This window comes from Lucilia cuprina, chromosome 6 (genome assembly GCF_022045245.1).
Source record: "Lucilia cuprina isolate Lc7/37 chromosome 6, ASM2204524v1, whole genome shotgun sequence".
Lineage (NCBI taxonomy): Eukaryota > Metazoa > Arthropoda > Insecta > Diptera > Calliphoridae > Lucilia > Lucilia cuprina.
In genome coordinates, this window is record NC_060954.1 from 33187662 (window position 1) to 33203451 (window position 15790).

The window sequence follows — 15790 nt, forward strand, 5'->3', positions numbered from 1 at the left end:
TATATTTAAATGCTTGGAATGTTCAATGATCTGAGTCATAAGAATTACAATTAGACAAACATAGATTGCACATACAGACGTACATTTCTATGTATATTAAATAAAATACATATTAATACGTACATAGAAACAAGTTCGAATGCAATATTCAGTTGTATCGAATATTAATAACCCTTCACCTAAAGGTTGACACATTCAATTTTTACTGAAAAATTTTTGTAGTAAAAATTATGATAAAAATATTTTTATCATGGTAACACGTATCGTGGATGTAAGTATCTGATTGAATTGCAATAAATTAATTGTTTCGGTGGTTCGGTTTCGATGAAAAATGTTACAAACATAATGATAAACTTATATAGAACCTTTATTGTCACCGATTTGGTAGTGAAGGGTAAAAACATAAATACGTTAGTATTAGATCAAACAAAAGCCAACACAATCATAATGACAACATAGTCAATGTAAACGTAATAAATAATTGCGTTTAATTAGATTTGTCTGACTCTCATTTGAATGAATGATTATTATTAGAGATGAATCGGTTGAAATAACGAAATTTGTACGTATGAAATGTTTTATGGGAGGTTGTGGCGAGAGAAGTCAACAAAATACAAGATCTCATAAAAAAATAATAAACAATAACAAAAATAAAAAACAAAATATGTACATACATATGTACATATCTACATACATAAGTAAATGTTTTCAAATTAAATTCAACTGGTGGTTTTTCCATCACAACCGCCAATAATGACAATCAGTTTGTAACGAACACGACGCTGGTTAAGACGTTAAGCTCTGAATAAGAGAATTATTAACTTGGTTAATTTATACAAAAACAACAACAAAAACGTGAAACAACAATAGTGATATTTTTTGTTATTTTGCTACTAAACACAAATCTAATTTACATACATATAAATTATTATTCAAAAAGGTACAAACAACAAAAACATTAACAAGATCATTTTTGACACAAATATTTTGAAAAATAACCACATTTAAAAAAATTCAAAATAAAAGCTTAAAAGCTTTTAGTTCTCGTTTTTTTTTTGTTAAATAAGCACAGAGAGAAAAAATAGTAGTTTTGTTTTTATTTCTCACTCACACCTATTGTATTTGTAGGTGTTAATATGTTTGTGGGATATTGTGATGTTTTGAGGCGACCTTCAATCTAAAAAAAAAGCGAATGTTGAAATGAAAATAAAACATAATAAATATTTTTAAGAAATAAAATATAAAAATAAAAACCAAAAAAACAACAAAGAAAATGTCAAACTGCTGTCTGCAATACGGCAAATTGTCAAGTTAAATAATAAAAACAAACTGACAAACAAAACAACACTGAAAATTGTGTAGAAGATTCTTCTTTGGTCGACTTTAGACATTAAAATAAAAGAACAGTTGTAATTCAGGTCTGAGTTGGGGAACAACTCTCGCGTCATCGTTTTTATTTTTTAAGGACGGTCAGGCTTGTGCTTGTTGCTGGGCTTTCGACAGAATTACTTCTCACCCCGCACTGATTTAATGCACTACTTCGTATAACTGTTCTTAGTTATGCGTTGTCTTCATTAAACGTGTGCTTTCGTTTTACCTCAGAGTGAGGTTATGTTTTTTATTGGTGGAGACCATAGAATACTCACGATATAACCTGGTGGAGACCATTTAAACTCGAATATAAACTGGTGGAGACCATTAAAACTCTGGAATTTTTTTGATTATGATGATTCAATGATATAACTTTTTTATTTTTGTGGGATAACCTGGCAGTTTGTGAGTTTAATAACTCCGCCAACACACTTCAAAGTTAAAAAAAAAAAAAAAAAAAAAAAAAAATAAAAGAACGAAAGATTGCTGCCGAAAAAAGACACAAAAGAGACAAATAAAAAAATATTATACATATTGAATTGAATAACAAAACGATATATAAAAAAATATTTTTAAATTAGTTAATACATGGAGCGGGGCATTTAATAATGTGCGTCTAGAGAATTGTGCAAGTAGAAAAGATCGATCATCATTCATATAAAAATAACAAAAAAAAAAAAATAAGTAAATGATGTCATCAGTTTTATAAAAATAAGAAAACAATTCAATTATTCAACAAGTTTAACTAATCGGCATCTTAAATTTTTGTAGGTTAAAAAACATTGCAAAACGTACTTAAATTTCAAACTCAGAATAGTATCGATCCTAAAAACTTAACCACAAACATCAACAACAGTTAATACAACATTTGCATTCGCATATCAAGAAGACTGACTGATTTCAATTATTTTATACACAAAATGGAAGCAACTAAATCATTAATTGCGGAAAAATATCAAAAATTATGCAACATTATGGAACGCGAAACACTGGGTACCGAGGTTTTAATTTACGGCACTTCGGGTTTAATGTTGCTACTGGCGTATGCCAAACGTAAACCCGCCTATTTAGTGCGTCCCTTTAAGAAGCCCTCCCACATACCAGATCGCCTAATCAACGAGCGTGTAATGCACACTGGTCTCATCAAGGATGTACAACAAAAGGGTCAAGATACTTTACTGCTCATAAGTCACCGTCCATTAATACCCCTATTCATGAGCAATAAACGTTTGTTGCCCATCAAGTTGCCGGGCGTAAAGGTTAATGGCAATGGTATTTCCTGGTTGCAAAATTGTCTGGTCGGACGTGAGGCCACTTTTATACCACTAAACAACCGCGCCTCCGATCAATATGTTGTCTCGCAACTATGTTTAGTTCATCCACCCAAAGGCAATCGTTTATTGGATATTTCCGAAACTTTGCTAAAATTACGTTTTGCCCGTTTTGCTGAAGATGCCAATGGCAGCGTTAAGAGAAATGCCAAGTACTATAAACATTTGGCAAATGTTGAAGCATCCACACAATCACGAGAATCTATGCTGGCCAAAGTTTCTCATTTTCCTTGGATCTGGAAAGCATTTTACGATTTTAAGGCTTCCATATTACCGAAAGAAAAACTATTACCCGAATTAGTTCGTTAAGTTTTGAAATTGACGTAACTAAAAAAAATTTAAATTTTAAAAATGTTCTGCATTTCGACGTAACATTATTATTTTTTACTATGATCCTTATTAGCAAAAATAGTGTGTTTTCGTAATACCTTACAGTGGAAAACTCTTAACTGACCAAAATTGAAAACTGCTTTCGATAAAGCTAAATAATTATTATATTGAAATATTTGTGGTAGAAAATTAAAGTGGATTTTGTAAATATAAATATTCTTTATTAACAAAGTTTTTTATTTTGTAGAAATAAAAATTTTGGCATTTTGAGACTGATTTTTTTAATTATTTTTTGGCTTTTTATTTAACATACAAATTCTTAATTACTTTAAATATATAATCCCTTTGAGGTCTTTTTAAAGACATTTTTTGGGCAGATGGATATTATGGTCAATGATATTGTTATCTCTTCAAATAAATAGATAGAATTATTAGTCTTGTCATAGAGTTTTCGGATCAAATATGGAAATAATTCCGATTTTGCTTCAGAATAAGTTGAACGTTATCGTTCGGAGTAAAAGCTAAGGAACTTAATGTGTTGTAAAGGTCTATTTAAAGCATTTTATGTGTATTAATTCAAAATATTTTTGTATTATTTTTCAATTGACAGATCATTTGTTTGGTTTGACTCAATTGTTTTAAATCACATCGAAATGCAGAATATTTATATATTTTTATTATGAAGAAAAACTTGTATGTAATTACAAGATTATTTGTAATAAATTTTTCTAAACGACAATTTATTTTGTAGAATAAATAATTAGGAAAAAATCAACTCTCTTTTCATTTAACGAGAACTAATGCTTTTAATGTTTTATTTTGTTTGTATCAAAACCAGTTTTATAAGATGTAATTAAAACATACATAGTTATATTAAATGTAAAAAAAATCATTTCAGTTCATCTAATAAAAAATAAAACAAAATGAGTTGTGGCATGGGAATGGTGAAATATATACTATTTTTATTCAATCTGTTATGTTCGGTAAGTTTATTTATTTATTTTTTTATTAATTTTAATTATTACCATGTTTTAATATGTACTTTATTTTTTTATTAGAAAATATATTTTTTGCGGAGATAATAATTTTATCGAGGGACTATATTCTATCTGTAATTTTCCTAAAAATTAGATTTTAATTCTGCAAACTATCCCGCATCATAATGACATAAATTTTAAAATATATTTTTTGCCATTTTATAGCAATTTTTTAATTTTTCTACCTTATAAAAAGAAATATTCTGAATGCAAAACTCACTATCTTATACAAAAATTGCTTCAAGCTTTATTATTTTGGATAATTTTCTGTTGCGAAACAAGTGTTTTTCTTATTTTGCTGAAAACAAATCCGCAAAAATAGTTTACGAGATACTAATATAATTTTAGCATTGATTTTGGACAAAAACCTTATAATCTGTTACTTTTTCAACAATTTGGTTTATATTACTTCATTAAATTGCAAAAAATATAATATTTATTGATATTCAATCAAATAAAAATTTTATATTTCATTGAAATACTCTCTGTCTGAAGATTGTAAAAAATTTTCGTAGAAAAAAATTCTATCTGAAATGGAATAAGGATATAGTTTTTCAAATTTTATTTTGGAATTGTAAGGAAAAGTATTTACTTACAACATTTTGTATTTAAATTTTTTTGGAACTGGTAATAAACTGGTTCTAAAGGACCGAATTGGGTCTAAGAGTACTAGTATAACATTAGAATTAATGGTACTAGTAATTTTTCAAATACACTCAATGTTCATTTGAGCATTAAGACGGTATAGGAAAGTTTACAGTTGGGAACTAGTACTGGTGATTTTGGTACTCGTATAATACTAGTTTCGTACTAGTTGCATTTCCTGCAGGGTAATAAACGTTTTATTTAAAAATGTTTTAAATATTAAATATTATTTAAAAACTATTTTATATTTTACAAATTGGATTCAACTAATTTTCATTAATTCAGTGTTTAATAAAAAAAAACTAATAAATAAGAATGATTTTTCAAATGAATTGATTCCTAAGAGATTGAATTCTTTTGGGAATCAGTTCCTTCTTAACTCTGAAATTAAATTGAAACCGAAAAAAAAAACAATATTGGAAATTTAATCTGCCTCAAAACTCCGATACACCAACAATACTCTTGAGATATTTGATTTAAAAATTTAGAAGTAACATAATTATTTCTTATTTCTTTTACTCACGTTATTAGTATTAAACAGCTTTTTTCTAAGCAGAAACACATACATAGATACAGATATGTATGTAAATATTAACATAAAATTGTACGTTTTAACATTAATAAAACATAAATTCAAAATCTCCCATTCGTAACCAGTTTTTTTAAATTAAAATTTCTCGTCAAGATGCAAACAAAAATCAAAAATAAAATTCGAGGTTAACCAGTTTCAATGCTTTTGTTTTACAACTAGTTTTTGAGTGAAAAAAGAAACTATTTTGTTCAAATAAACAAAAGTTACAAAATTTGGTTTACAATTTCTATAATTAAAAACAAAAAAATATACGACCATACATATATACATACATATGTATGTACGCTTGTACATATATATCATATGTGATCCGTGGATAACATGTTTGTAGGCACACCACTTAAACAATGAGATACCTACGTATTTTTGAAAAACTTCTCAGTTCCCTGCCTGAGATTGAAAATTCTGATCTCAGTACAATTTGCAATTGTTTACAATTTTATAGAGATGTGTCTCATAAATTTTCTAACTTTTAGCTTATTATGGGAGAATTATTGAGCTTATTGATCTCTAATGAATTAATTCCCTTCAATCTATTTAAGATTGAATTTAAAAAAATCAACAATTCCTATTGATTTATAAAATTCCCTTTGCGTGATAAAAAACTTGTTTGAATTCCGTCTATTACAAATACACTAGAATGTATGTACTTGGAAGTATTTTACATTAAATGTTATATACGTTTTAGTAAATTTTCTATTGCTAATTTAATATTTTTATTAAATCATATAAGCATTATTATAGTTTTGACTGATATATGTTTTTGAGATTTGCAAATATTTTACATATGTATTACATAAATTCTTAGTCGTAGTTCAGGCCTCAGTTAGTTGTTTTGCATTTAACGTGTTTGTCTTTTTGGAGACTAACCCTACACCACCTAAGTGGGGAGGGTATATTGGGTTTGTTTGATGTTTGTAAAGAACAATAATATTGTTCGTTACAAACGAACCTTAAAGTATACCAATCGGCTCAGAATCATTTTTAGAGTCGATTTAGCTATGTCCGTCGTCTGTCCGTTCATGTAAACCTTGTAATCAAACTACAGGTCGCAATTTTGAAGATAATTCAATGAAATTTGTTACATAATCTTCTATAATCTTCCAGGGACGAACCCTATTGAAAATGGATAAGATCGGACCATTTTACTTAGCCCCCATACAACTGAACCCACAAAAAGGGCGTGTAAACCTTGTAATCAAACTACAGGTCACAGTTTTGGATAATTCAATGAAATTTGGCACTTCACCTTCTATTGTCCCAATGACAAAGCCTATTGAAAATGGTTAATATCGGATAGTACAGAATAGGGCTTTTAAGTTCAAAATTATGTTTAACATACTCGTATGTCGAGAAAAAGCTGCAAAACCAAGTTCTATACTAGCCTTGATAACTCCCATGAACTTTATAATTATAGGGCCACATATGACCCTAGCCCCTTCAAAATTTGATTTAAATGTCCACAGTTTTATTCAACCATATATGGCTTAAGTATATCTGAGGCAAGGTACAATTGAAAACTTAATCACATTTTACTTTTTGTAATAGGTGTAAAATACCTTCACCCGTTTATAATTTCTTACTTGTTTTGATTAATTTATTGTTCGGAGCGTCAACTTCCTAGGATAACCTAGCATTTTGAGTATTTGATACACCGACAAAAAAATATATATAAGTAAATTCTCATTTGTAATAGAATTAAGTAGAATATTGTTTTAAATTTTGAAAATTTCTCATAAAATGAAGGGCACTATTAATGATATCCGTATGAGTGTTTATTTTAAATAAATTAAATAATTAAAATATCGTTTGTATATATGACAATTTCTTGTTATTATTAATTGTATGTCTCCGATACATTTTTAGGGTCAATACGAGAGATCAAATGTTTTAATTAAAGAGAAAGAGAAAAAGTTGCACAACAAATAATACACCATCTCGTGCAATACACATATAGTAAAGCAATTCTAATTTGATTAATATTTCGGAAGTATGGACATTGAGTAATGTATATAAATATACAAACTGACATTAGAATAACCCTTGACATTAAAACAAAAATAAAAATAGTTCATCATTACAAAGTATGTACTAAAAATTGAGATGGGCAGAGCCGAATCGAATCTTATTAATATTAATTTATTACAAATACATTTTCGGTTTCCCTGTTTATGTCTCTTTTACACAATTACACGTAGCAATAATATAAATTTCATGTTGTTTTTCATCGTCATTAGTTAATATATTATTTTTAAATAAATTATATTTACTATACATCTATTATTTGAACAACTTAGTAGGAATGCGAAAAATATTACGTCATTTATGACAAATATATAAACAAAACATGTGCGTTATTGTTGTTGTTTATAGTTTAAATATTCAAAATTAAATTTATTATTTTAACATTTTATCACGTCTTTATAAACTCATTTCAGTTTTTTGTTATAAACTTAAAAGAAAATGAATAAATTACATTTGTTTTACATGGGCTCAATAAATAGTAAAATTTCACTTTAATAAATTTTTATTGTAAAAAATAAGAATATCATCCACTTTTTGTTAAGGTTTGGAAGATTGTTGGTTTAATAATCCCTAACTAAAAAGTTGCGCTCTTTAAAAATTATTCAAAAACGATTCCGATATATAATTAATCTGATGATTAAATGTGGCCTCTGGTAGGTTAGTATATCTTCCTTTGAAACTAAGTTGTTTATAATATGATACGTAGGGTTATCATTCGAATGAAAATTATTCGATTTATCGAGGAAAAATTTTTATATTTCTTCGAACGAATAAAAAGTTTCCAATTTAGAATAAAGAATAATTCGAACAATTCTTGTCGAATAATCGAATATTCAAATAAGTTTTTAATGTTACTTTTTACCCATATTTTATTATAATATTGAACAAAGAATTACATTAATTTTTGTAAAACGAATACTAAATCAAAAGATTTGTTTTTATTGAAATAAATCTTTTACTACTTTTTGCAATTTATAAAAATTTATATTCTGCAATATTAAAAGTAGAATGCTTCTTTTTATAGAAGTGATTCTCTGGATTATTTAAATGCTTGCAATAAGTAAAACATATAGTTCCTAAAGCATACATAATACAACCGCTGATACAATGTGAGAAGGTTTTTTACGAAATTGTAAAGTGTGCGGATTGCTTTAAGATGTTGTGAGTTGGTTGTACGTAAGATCAAAATATTTTAATATTAATATTAGTTTCACAAACGTCCGCAACATAAAAATGCTTGTCGTACAACATTATTCTATTTTACTCTTCATTTTATGGTGACCGGAGATCAAGTAACATCGGGTGTGCGTAAAATAATCAAAAAATTCAAAATTAAGCTGAAATTCGTGTTTTTACCTTTTAAAATTAATAAAATTTTTATTTATTATAAAAGATAAGAAAAATTTTTTAATTGATTCGTACTAATGCGCCATGCTACCACCTTCATTAAAAATTTTGTTTTACAAAATAAAGTTGTATTAAGAGGTTGTTTTCAAAATTGTGCAATATAAGCAACTTACATCCAAGTTCTTTAAAAGGTCGCATCGTGCATTATATGCAAAGACCTGTTTATTTAGAATTTAGTTTCTATACTGGTATTTTAAGCGAGTTATGAAATCTTTATATGTGAGGTACGGTAGTTATTATTGACCGATCCTCATTAAATTTTACAAAAACCTTTTGGTTCCTTAAAAATTTTGACATAATTTTATTGTCATCCGCATTTTTATTGGTCAGTTATTTGGTTAATCGTAATTTTCTAAAGGGAAAATTATATGGATGCTAGGTTAAATCGTAGAAAGATATTGTCCATTTTCAACACCAAACGAAAGAAATTGTTGAAAATTTCCACTCTCTAGCTCGTCCTATTGTGTTTTCAACAGACAGGCAGGCGGATGAACATTTTAGAATCTAATACACCCTCATCTTTTTTGATGGTGGGTATAAAACATGATAAGTAGCTGATGTAATGCACACATATTTCCCTTAACATCATTATAAAAGCCTCAGCTTCCACATTTAAATCTACTTAGACCTGTTCCACACTGGGAAATATTTGTTGAGAAAATTTTTAATTTGTGTTTGGCAAGTTTTACTTATATTTCTTTAAATTATACGAATAAAAACTTTTATTCGTTGGAATATTCGAATAAATTTCAAACTTTACTCGACTAATAAAAAACATATTGTGAGTTTTTATTCGAATAATTTTTAACACGAATAATTGACAAGGCTAATAATATGTTTACCAATGTTCTAACTGCCGGTCCAGACTAGGAAACTTTTTTTTGGGAAACTTTTGATTTTACGTGAGAGAGAAAGAGAAAGAATATCATTCATCTCTCTCGCGGTACGGAATTTCTCGAACTCGGAAACTTGTTTTGTTTTGTTAATCTTCTCATTCGTACAACAACAATTAATACGTAGTTTCTGAAACAAAAGTTTCTATGTGTGGACATTAAGGAAACTTCAAAAGAGAATTAAGAAAAAGTTTCTCAACAAAAGTTTCCTAGTGAGGACCAGGTCTAAGGAAGATATTTGAGCAAATAATCACTAACCCCTTATCTATATTAGACAAATATTCATTATGCTAAACATCAAATTGTTATCATGATGAAAAATTAGCAGGTACAGACAGCATTTATTAGCGTTATAACGTCGTTATGACAGTGTTGTCCCTCTAGAGCAATATCCATATATACGAAATTTTTGTTGGTCCTCTGATTATAATTATGAATATAATTAAAAAAATTGCGTTAAATTGTGAAAGACTATTGACAACTTCAATTTTGGCACAAGTTTGTCAGTTGTTTTTTCATAAATCTCAAGGTTTAATTAAGTTTGTGATAAATTGCTGATAACAATCTAATTAATATATCACTTAGTTATAACTGTAATTAAATTTTCTAACTGACTGTTTTTCTATGTACGAATATAATTTATAGGAATGAAATTTTCATGCATTTGATAATTGCTGTGAAAATGATAAACAATGTATAAATATAATAAATTATATTAAATGTGTTAATATTTTGTAAGTATTGTAATTTATATAATCATATCTGTTAGATAAATTATGTTTATTACTAATGTAATCAAGTATTAACATGTCACATTGTACTTACGTTCGTTTAAAAAAAAATAACTTTTAATGAATCATTTACCTATTTATTTAATAAAACTATCTTTTAAAGAATTATTAATTTATCAAACGCGTCTTCTAAAGTTCTTTTCCATATAGTTCAATCATGTGTTAAGTTCGTTATTACATGAATGGTTTATTCAAATAATTGATGTTGTTGAATTTGAAAGGCTATAACAACCAAACCATATATCCAATAAATTAGTTTAATATATTTTTGTTGGACTTTTTCTAGTGCATATTGTTATTAAATCAACTTCTTCCCCATTTCATTTCAGATATGTGGCATATTATTGATTGTATTTGGTGCTTTGTTGTTCAGCAACATCCATTCGGTGGAAGATTTCGCTGACGCACTTAAATCCCAACAGGTGCCCCTAACAATGATTGTTTTGGGTGTCGTTATATTATTGATTTCATTCTTTGGATGTTGTGGTGCCATCAGAGAAAGTTATTGCATGTCAATGACTGTAAGTTCGACTTTCAACTAACTACTTCGACTACTTAAATATCGTTTAAATAATTTTGATTTCAGTACTCCGTTATGTTGTTTGTACTTATGATTGGCCAATTGGTTTTGGTAACATACATGTGGCTGCAAAAGGACAAATACTTAATCATTATGGGTGATGTTGTCGAAAAGGCTTGGCAGAAGAGAACAACCTCGGCCGATTATATGGATGCCATACAAATAAGTGTATGCTGGCTAAAATTTGTTTTATATATTTTATAAATGTTTTTTTTTACGATAATTTTGTTTTAATTTTTCCTAATAGATGGAATGTTGCGGTCGCACCAGTTACTTGGATTATAGTTTCAAGGGTTATTTCCCCACTTCATGTTGTAAGAATCCACAAGATTGTCGTTATGAAACAGTATTTAAGACTGGATGCAAAGAAGCTTTTGTTGGATTCTGGGATAAAAATGCCGATATTATTAAATATGCTGGTTTAGTTATTGCTGCTATTGAGGTAAGCTAAAATATATTTGGTATGAGTTATTTAACAGACACTTGGACCATGTGTTTATTATCAAATGTATTGGTTATCATTGCAAATAGGCTGGAACCTATAAGTTGTACCCGTTTTACTATTCTTTTTGGCTATATCGTCAAATGTTCTATTAGTTTGAGGTCTGTCGATTGTGCCCGATGTGATATGAGACGAATACCTTATATAGAGTATGAGGCTGTTAAATCAAACTCTTTGCGACTTTGTACGATGTTTTCTTTTAGAATATTTAAATCCCACTTTTCACCATAATATTGTTATTCCTAAAGATTGATTATATATCTATGTCAAACTTTTATCATAATGTTTTAAATTTCTTAAGAAGATTTCGGTTTATTTTTCTACACCTTTCAACGCGATGTATATATGTATAATATATTAATATTAAACGTTTTTTATACTCTAATGCTTCTATAAATTTTGGTTGACTTATCTCAATTTAGAACAATTGTAATTCTGAGAACACATTCACGTCAACGTTATTTGAGGAAGAAGAAAGTGTTTCATTATTGGATCGCCTGGAAATCTAATAATATGCCGAAATATATTACATAAAATAAAATAGTGTTTTTTTGGTCACGGACAATTTTCAACATGTAGCGATCTAATAGTCATGCTCAGGAATGGTCATCATTAGAGCTTTGATATTTTGATGGACATAACATTATCACCTTTTCTTTGTTAATCTTTCTGTTCTCATTTAATAAAGGAAAAGGAACAATTGGTTTAGCCATTCCATAAAAAATGTCCTTTTGTCTCAAAACCAACGTCTTATAAATCGCTAATTTGTATAATTTAATAATTTTCAATAAAAAAAATTTTAATATTTTTTTTTTAATTTTCTTTTTTACTTTCAGTTTGCTGGCTTTATTTTCGCTTGCTGTTTGGCAAATAATATTCGTAACTACAAACGTCGTTCGGCCTATTAATTTCTTTCAAAAAATATGTATCAAATTAGTTTTGAAACGAACAAATCTAAAATAATTTTTAAGTTTTTTTTTCTTAAAATAAATCTTTTTATAATATTTTTAAAATGTTTACTTATGCTCATACATAAATAATTAATTTCATAAATGTACTTGAAATTTTGTAATTTCTCTAATTATTTTTTTTCTCAACAGTAAAATCTTAATTAATGTTAATCTGAATTATAAAAATATTTTATAAATACGTGTACTAATTTTAAAGTGTACAAATTAATAGTAATAATAAATACTAAATGTATGATTTTTTAATAAATAAAACAAAATATTTCTTTTTGTTAGTGTTAAACTACTTCATAAAATACATACAATCTAAAGTATTAAATAAATGTGTGAATCCCTATCCCTAACGAATTTCCCGTAATTAAATGAATTATTTAGATTTATACTTAGGTATATTTCGAGTTTGCACCAGAAAATTAATTTTTTTGCAATAAATATTTCCTTGAAATTGGATTAGGTCTTTATAAGATAAGATTAAGTATGTGTTCATAAATTCAGGCTATAATGTATAAAATAGTAATAAATACAACTTCTTAAGCATGGACAATATTCAATAGTTATCTATAAGTGCACTAATGATGATATTTTTGACAATTAAAATGTACTTCAGTGTTATGAGTAATGCAATATTCAATTTTGTACCTGTTGTCACAACTAACGTTCATATTGAACTCGGGTTGATTTGAGATAAAATTTTTAATCAGCAAATGTTTATTCAGTCATACATGACTAACAAGTATGTATGTACGTACACTAGAGTTATAACTTTTATAAATTTTCAACAATTTCAAATTAGGCTCTATTCATTCCGCATATTGTATATAAAACATAAAAAGCAAGGATTTGAACCCACACTTGTAGAATATTCTGTTTAAATTTTATTTAAATTTGTATGTGAATGGTTTTAGAAAATCGATTAGCCGCGGAAAGCTTATGTACAAAATTTATTAGAACACTTCAGGCTATCATGTTATGATAGGGCCTATTTTTGGTTATTACCCTAATGTACACATCAAAGTGGAAAATAAAATCAAATCCTAAAACATCCATGTGCTAAATTATATTAGAATTAACCACGATTCCGAGAGAAGGTTTATAAGGGTACTATGTAAAATCAGTAAATTCATGTTGGGGCTTCAAGCTCCCTAGATGAAAAGTCCACTCTTTTTCTTCTAAAATGTTTGTATGAATATTAAAGTAATTTGTGCAAATTTTGAAGAATCTAGTTCTATTAGTTCCCAGTTAAACGAAATTTTATATTTTATTCGCCCGTTATACGCTAAATGTTCAGATGGGGTTTCCAAGCCCACAAAGATGAAAGTCTGTTAAAATGTATAGATGACATTTAAACGTCTTCGTGCAAATTAGTGTTAGTTCTATTAGTTTCCCAGATAAACGAATTTTTTTATTTAATTAATATGGTAGGTGCGGGATGTTAAAGTTATTCGTGCAAAATTGTAAGTTTCTAATTGTAATAGTTTGCAAGATAAACGAATATTTATATGGAAGGTGCCACGCCCTAATGCTAGTCTGCCGACTTTTTATTCTAAATAATCATATATTTGTAAACAAACAAGAATATAGTGCATATTTCCCCATTTTATAGTTCATATTTTAATGTATTTTTTAGTGCATTAACCCAGCTAAATCTTTACTTACCCGGTAATTAGGAAAGTAATATTGAAGAAAAGTGTAAGTAGTTACCTTTTGAGTTTTTGTTCGACGATGAAAAAATATTTAATGTTATTGATAACGACAACTCATTACCAAATAATGAAATAACTACATTTTCTACAATACTTATTAGTAAAATTTAAAAATATTTTACTAGGAAGTTACATACATATGTACATAGATGAGAAAAATCATATGTATGTTTTGCAAAAATTTCGAGCTTAAACCAGTTCTTGACCTGTCTAATTGAATAATTGTATATAAACTTCAATCAAATAGCATTAATCCCGATCGGAAGACATTGGTTTCAAAAGTTGGTTTACTTAACATAAACTGCCTGCTACTATAAATGTGAACGAAAATTTCTTTCTCATTTTATATTGAAAACAATAACTATTTTTCGAATTTATTTGCTGTTTTCAATATAAATTACAAATTAACAATAGATAACGTGGCATCTTCAATATGGATTAAATATTAATTTGTATACCCTACACCACTATAGTGGGGAGGGTATTATATGTCTAGAGTATCTTATATGGGTCTAGAACCAAAAACATTGGTTCTAGATCCACCTTAAAGTAAACCTATCGGCTCAGAATCACTCTCATAATTTGATGAAATTTGGCATAACACTATTCTTGGTACAAAGACGAAGACTATTGAAAATGGTTGAAATCGGTCCCCCTTACAACCGTACCCCCCGAATCGGGCCTTTAGGCTCATAATTACGTTAAATGTTCTATTATGTCAATAAAAATCTACAAAACTTAGTTTTATAGAATGATAAATGACACTACTAATTTTTATAGTACTCGGGCCTCATTTGACCCTAGCGCCCATACAAACTAACCTTCAGAAAATGTCTTGAATGTCAAAATTCACTTATAATTTCTACATAATTCTACAAAAATAACCTTAAGGTAGAAGTGAATTCCACTATCAGAATTTATAAGTATAGGACCATATTTACCCCTTCTCCCCTATGAGCCCTCTTGTAGGAAATCTCTTTTCTTTGTCAATAATACGTAAAAATATTACATAATACGGTTAAAGAACAAATAAAATGCTTTATTTTTTAAAATGTTCGTACTTGTTTTACCTAGGAAACTATTAGAGCTAGAAACTTAAAATTTTGCACAATGAACTTTAATATCCATGTGGGCATTTGGGGTGAAACATGGGCGGACTTTTATTAGGAGGGCTTGGAATATCCCATGTGAAATAAATATAAAAAATTTTATGAATGTAAGAAACTAATGAAGTTAGGGAAAATGGGCAACAATTCTAATTTCATTACGCAAATCGAACACCTACAGTAATTGATTACAGAATTTATATTTAGATAGTTGTGTCAATAAAATCACAGAACTTTAATAACTGTTAAGCTGATGTTAAGTAGACGTGCATAATTTTATTTGAAACTTTTTTTAGGAACTTAATTTGCAAATGAGCGATATGTGTATATTATTTTATCCATTATTTGAATGAATTACTAACCTGTTTGTCTATGACGTAAAGTGTGGGTCATAAATAACATCAGGAAAAGAACAACTTTTTGAATTGGTTTACTGCTATGATTCATTTAGGTTCATTTCAAAAGAGTTTACCATATCAAATTCCTTCTATTAGTAGTTTTTTTATTAT

The 15790-nt window shown here is 27.8% G+C and overlaps 2 protein-coding genes across 4 annotated transcripts; both read left to right on the forward strand.

The window, feature by feature from the left end:
- Positions 1 to 798: 798 nt before the first annotated feature.
- On the forward strand, positions 799 to 12510 carry LOC111675379 (23 kDa integral membrane protein). The gene is made up of 6 exons (XM_023436135.2): positions 799 to 940; positions 3931 to 4015; positions 10752 to 10943; positions 11009 to 11170; positions 11250 to 11444; positions 12341 to 12510. Exons 2-6 carry the CDS (start codon positions 3956 to 3958, stop codon positions 12410 to 12412), a joined length of 681 nt encoding a protein of 226 aa, XP_023291903.1. The 5' UTR covers positions 799 to 940; positions 3931 to 3955; the 3' UTR covers positions 12413 to 12510.
- LOC111675378 lies at positions 805 to 3916 on the forward strand. 3 transcript variants are annotated; one of them, XM_046953826.1, is made up of 2 exons: positions 805 to 940; positions 2143 to 3916. In XM_046953826.1, the coding sequence occupies exon 2, from the start codon at positions 2292 to 2294 to the stop codon at positions 3009 to 3011; it is 720 nt and encodes a 239-aa protein (XP_046809782.1). In that variant the 5' UTR covers positions 805 to 940; positions 2143 to 2291; the 3' UTR covers positions 3012 to 3916. The 3 variants fall into 3 exon arrangements, with proteins under 3 accessions (XP_046809782.1, XP_023291900.2, XP_023291901.2); XM_023436132.2 differs by lacking the exon at positions 805 to 940 and adding an exon at positions 1633 to 2055; XM_023436133.2 differs by lacking the exon at positions 805 to 940 and adding an exon at positions 1633 to 1981 and having other exon boundaries at positions 2143 to 3915.
- Positions 12511 to 15790: the final 3280 nt, after the last annotated feature.